Source organism: Limulus polyphemus, unplaced genomic scaffold (assembly GCF_000517525.1).
Source record: "Limulus polyphemus unplaced genomic scaffold, Limulus_polyphemus-2.1.2 Scaffold5049, whole genome shotgun sequence".
NCBI classification, from domain to species: domain Eukaryota; kingdom Metazoa; phylum Arthropoda; class Merostomata; order Xiphosura; family Limulidae; genus Limulus; species Limulus polyphemus.
In genome coordinates, this window is record NW_013670659.1 from 60053 (window position 1) to 66317 (window position 6265).

Here is a 6265-nt window from a genome sequence, read left to right on the forward strand (position 1 = left end):
AATCACTTTAATTGGATATTTCATTGTATATGAAAAGAAGCGTACCAAATTCACACAATCACTTTAATTGGATATGCCATTGTATATGAAAAGAAGCGTACCAAATTCACACAATCACTTTAATTGGATATTTCATTGTATATGAAAAGAAGCGTACCAAATTCACACAATCACTTTAATTGGATATGCCATTGTATATGAAAAGAAGCGTACCAAATTCACACAATCACTGTAAATGGATATGTCATTGTATATGAAAAGAAGCGTAGCAAATTCACACAATCACTTTAACTGGATGTGTCGTTGTATATGAAAAGAAGCATACCAAATTCACACAATCACTTTAACTGGATGTGTCATTGTATATGAAAAGAAGCGTACCAAATTCACACAATCACTTTAATTGGATATGCCATTGTATATGAAAAGAAGCGTACCAAATTCACACAATCACTTTAACTGGATATTTCATTGTATATGAAAAGAAGCGTACCAAATTCACACAATCACTTTAAATGGATATTTCATTGTATATGAAAAGAAGCGTAGCAAATTCACACAATCACTTTAAATGGATATATCATTGTATATGAAAAAAAACGTACCAAATTCACACAATCACTTTCAATTAATAAATTAAAAATAGAAATTCATAAACATACACATACATACAAACTCCTAGTGAATACAGATTGATGCTTCGGTCACTGTTAGCCGTCTTTCTCAAATCTTGTTTTGTTTTAGAACGTTTCACGCAAGGCTACCGAAATGATACCTGAACTGATAAACTACAGGAAAGGCAAGCATCGCTAGCTGATGGACTTCTCTTGTCTGACCGAATACTGAGATTTGACCGTTACTCTTATAGTTTATCCATGAAAGGTTCCAAAGTGCACAGCACGTTTCTGCGGTAACGGACCTTCATTTTCCAAGGCTTCTCTCTTACAGACAGACAAACCACACATGGAGAGGCTTAGCTTAGACTAGAGAAATAACTATAAAACACATGTTACTTAAACGTAGCTCAATGATGATATTCCAAAGCACGAAAGAGCAACAGAAACAGTTAGTATCAGAGAAAGAAACCCAACAACCCGAGCGCTTTCGGAAAGTTCACTTTACCTTCATCATGGGTTAAATGGCGAACTTGTCATTTAACCGCTGATGAAGAAAAGTTTACTTAAACGCAACTGCTACTCCTAAACAGCGCGCCAACATTCTCACTCTACTATATTTTGACTGTCGTTTAAAATAATTAGATGTATCTGAATTGGATGGAGTTGTTTAAACATTTGTTTAACGAGTAAAATGTATCTTTTTTTGTATCCTAAAATTAAATGTATCCTTTTTCAACCCTTTATCTAAGCTCAATGTTAAGGTTAGTATTGATTAACCACTAGCTTTTTTTTTCAGTAATAGAGGTAAATATGTTGAAATTTAAGAGTTTTATTAATATGTACTATGTAATAATGTAAAAACATGCGACACGCGTAAATCTTTCCGAAGATTATCCATACATCTTAACGAGGTACGATAAGACAACACACACTACATACTTTCTGATTAATCATGAAGAAAACCACACATTGAAATGTAATAATATCCACCAATTCCCTCCAAAGATATCACCATAGTAATGGCAGACAATAAATCTTACCGAGCATCACCGATCATTGTTTAGCACAAACACAATGTACAGGTTTGCCTCTTGGAAAATGCGATAGTGCATAACGCAGTGAACACAACATTATCTCCATTCCCAGAATAAATTAATTACAAAACAGTACATTAATCACTTCACTATACACGAATTAACATATATATATTATGAAACATAAAAGACCTATGACTGAGACTTGTTATGACGAGCCTAGCTTGTGTATTTTGGTTATAGCAAAGCCACATCGGGGTATCTGCTGCGTCCACCGAAGGGAATCGAACCCATGATTTTAGCTTTGTAAATCCCAAGATTTACCGCTGTTCCACCGAGGGACGCGAGCCCAGCACTAACTTCTACGTATTGTTACATAATTTCGAATAAATTCTCAAACAGGAATATCGAATTAGATCTATAAAATAAGAAGACATAGGAAGGGAATGTCTGAGATACCTCAGTGCATTAAAGTTATTCACATAATAAGGTTAAACATTATATGCAATTTAATCAGCTACATGAATTTACATACGAGTTTTCGATTTATTTTGTAAAAATATAAAAATCGATGCGCATTTATAATGATAAATTAATATGCAAATCACCACCGATTTTACCGAATGAATAAGAAAGTGGGATCAATATATCTATAAATCCTGTTTGTTAAAGATTGCTAGAGATTCAGTGAAGTTATCAAGTTAACAAAAAATGCTATATACTTATGTCAATGTTCAAGAAATGTTAGCAAAATCATTCACTTTATATATAAACGCACATGGGCTCACTTATTGCTATACATATCAATCACCTCTGTTAAAGATATGAACAGTTTCAAAACCCTAATTTATTATGTGAATGTCATGTTATTTGCAGCAAATGCTCATTTATTGATACAGATATCAATCACCACTGTTAAAGATATAAACAGATTCAAAACCTTAATTTATTATGTGAATGTCATGTTATTTGCAGCAAATGCTCATTTATTGATACAGATATCAATCACCTCTGTTAAAGATAAAACAGCTTCAAAACCTTAACTTATGATGTGAATGTCATGTTATTTGTAGCAAATGCTCATTTATTGACACACATATCAATCACCCCCTGTTAAAATACAGCTTCAAAAACCTTAATTTATTATGTGAATGTCATGTTATTTGCAGCAAAAACCCATTTACTGTTATACATATCAATCACCTCTGTTAAAATATAAACAGCTTCAAAACCTTAATTTATTATCTGAACGTCATGTTATTTGCAGCAAAAACTCATTTATTGCTATACATACCAATCACCCCCTGTTAAAGATATAAACAGCTTTAAGACCTTAATTCATCATGTGAATGTCATGTTATTTACAGGAAATGCTCATTTATTGATACACATATCAATCATCCCCCTGTTAAAATACAGCTTTTAACTCTAGTGTCCAGAATTACATACTTTTGTGTTTCCTAATTTTGAACTCTAGTTACCACTTCTCTGCTATTTTCTTTTTCTTTTCAAGCAACAAAACCACTAAAGTACGAAAAAAGAACTTCGATTTTTTTTGTTGTTATGAGAATTACAAAATAACATACTTTAGATAATGAATAACGACTTTTTCTGTGGATAATCGATAAATTAATCTGCATGAAATTTGTGTATCAGTAGCTTCCTTTTGTAATATTTAAACTGAAGTTCTTGTTATAATTCACTGGAATATTAAGTATTCCAAGTTGTTTTTAAGTTATTATTACTTCCTTTACACATAACAGAAAATCTTTACAAAATAAATCACCTTAACTAACGATGTGTTCTATTATTAATGACAAATTCAAGGTTAATATATAAAGCCAAAGAACTGCCCCCGCCAATGTAACAACGGTAAACCAAGCTTTTGTTACTGGTGGTAGGCAAAGCAAAGATAGCCCAATATGTTGCTTTACGCTTAACATCACCACCTCCACCCCTTACCCCCCCCCCCAAAAAAAACAACAGCCAAAAACGAAACTAAAACCAGTAACTTAGCTTCCGTTGTAGGAAAAAATAATAATTATATTTAGGGATTTAAGTTGAGCTCAGGTTTTTAAGGATTTTCAAAACTTAATCAAATATTCAGAAAAAGAAAATCATCGAATGGCACCTAACGAACGACTAAGGACAAAAATAAACATTTCCATATAAAGGTTTTGTTTAAAAAATAAAACGATTATTTTTCCTAAAATTGCGTTCTTTTATCTTAATGGTAATATTCGTTGTGTTTAATGGAAAGAAATTAAAACAGAAGCTAAGATCAGGGAACAGCTGTAAACCTGTCACTCTTTCCTCCAGGTTAGGGAGCTCGACTCGCAATCTGCGGGTCGCGGGTTCGAATCCCCGTCCCACCAAACATGCTCGCCCTTTCAGCCGTGGGGGCGTTATAATTTGACGGCCAATCCCACTATTCGTTGGTAAAAGAATAGCCCAAGAGTTGGCGGTGGGTGGTGATGACTAGCTGCCTTCCCTCTAGTCTTACACTGTTAAATTAGGGACAGCTAGCGCAGATAGCCCTCGTGTAGCTTTGCGCGAAATTCAAACAAACAAAGAATATTCTAGGATTAGTTAACTTCTGGGACCAACGATATTCGTATGCAATATTCCAACATTTGTTAACTTGTAGGAGCAACAATAACCATAAACAATAAGCCAATATAGAATAACACTTGAAAGTAACAATATATATATATATATATATATATATATATAGTGTCATATGTAGTTTGCCAACATTGGTTAAGCACTTATAATGAGAACCTTTATCTGTTACTTGATAAGTGTCCAGCATAAATTGATCTAACAGTTTCGGACTTATACTTAAAAGATGTTAAATTTTAAACACCAATTCATTTCTGAAGTTTAGTACTTTTAGTGATATACAAGTAAACGTGTTAATCTTTACAAAAATGAAAAGCTTTTTCTTGCAATGTTGCAGTTACACATTTTAGTAAACACTAAACAGTTCACTAAAAACAGTATTTTTTTTTGATAGAACCAACAGAAGGCAAAAGGAAAAAAGAAACCACAATCCACACCCAGCTCTCCATCACGAGGACGGGAACCTCAGTGTACCTGCATGACAGCAGAAAACCTCCACCGTGCACGAAATGGTCGCGTCCGATACACAGGAGGCGCTGCCACTTTACCACGTGCTCAATCACGAGCCGAGGGGGAGTCGAAAACAACTTATGATAGAGGACGTCTCTCAGCACACCCTTCAACGACTTCTGTGTACGACAACGTGGGGTCGTCATCCTTGAGACGGGGGACAACAACTGCCAGTGTCCATGGCCAGTCAAAAACCACTAAAGGTGAGGCTAGTCAAAAATCTTCTCAAGCAAGCGATTCCCGCCTCACTTCGAACTCTCGCTCGAATCAAGCGCGAGCTCACTATGCCCTGTCTTCCCGGAATGAGCAAACAAAGAGTATCGACTGTAGCTCAATCTCTTTAGAACGACAAAGCTCAAAGCAAACAGAAGAAATACAACCTTCTTCTCGCTCAAAAAGTAAAAGTTCCAATGACGTCAACCAGCAGGCACAGGGTGGGGATTTGACTGACCTTAATCTCGACAGCAATACTCTCAAACGCATGCTACACCCTCTGCCATCTAAACCATCGGTACACAGTTCCCTTGATCAAGATACCCAAACAACAAAGACAGCCAGTACTCGTGGGTCTAGAAAAGATGAAGGAGAGGAGTCACGTGTGCGCAGCGTGTCAGTTCCCCGTTGTCACAATAGCAAACCAGTTGTTCGGGACAAATCCAATCGTTCTGAAACTGGAAGACGACGTAGTCTTGAACGCACTATGTGTCTGGATCTCACAGATGGGGAACAGTCTCCTCCCTCAGACAACTTTATTTACGATAACCTGTGCTATGCCACAACCCCAAGTTCAAGCAACGAGAACAGTGACGCCCCCTACCTGAGTTCTGACGAAGGAGGTCAAACATCAGGAATTCAACAGGAAGCTCCATCGTCCCCAACCAGTAAACTTCTAATGGAATATGAAACGCATCTAAGAAATGCATTAGCCCGAGGCCTAGATGCTGAGAGCTACAGCCTGCAGACTTTCGAAGCTCTCTTGTCTCACAGCATGGAGAATGTTGGTAAGTATTAACATGAAATCCAAGTGAAACAGGGACAAGGTGGATATTACCATTGTGTATATTCATAGCACTTGTACGTAAAATAGAAAAACAAATGCAGTATCTACTTGAAAAATAAGCTGTACCTAATACAGAATGAAAAATAACCGATATTTAATATCAGATGTATGTAAAACATAAAAAACATAATGTTAGCAGTATATCTAAAACAAAAATACGGCAAATGAAGCTATACCCCAAACATAATACAAATCAGAGGTTGAATACGTTATATTAAAACGATTTTCGAGCCAAACCACATCGTTATGGCTATTGTTACCACGTTTGATCATGCTGTGTCTGACGATCATGCATCTTGACAATAGTCCTGCAGCGTAGTTTCACTGCAAGAGGCTTTGAAGTAAGGCTGTCATACCCAAGGCACACCAATCCTACCTGCTGGCTTTCCATAATCCATCTAATGTACAATGAAAACGGTTTC

The 6265-nt window shown here is 35.9% G+C and overlaps 1 protein-coding gene across 1 annotated transcript in view; it reads left to right on the top strand.

Moving 5' to 3' along the window:
- The window catches only part of LOC106472053, a gene marked incomplete at its 3' end in the record, with an annotated part of 35303 nt that extends 29519 nt beyond the window's left edge, over positions 1-5784 (top strand). The window contains exon 5 of the mRNA XM_013932683.1: positions 4680-5784. Within this exon, the coding sequence (XP_013788137.1) occupies positions 4680-5784 (1105 nt within the window). The remainder of the gene's footprint in view (positions 1-4679) is intronic.
- Between the last annotated feature and the right edge of the window lie 481 nt (positions 5785-6265).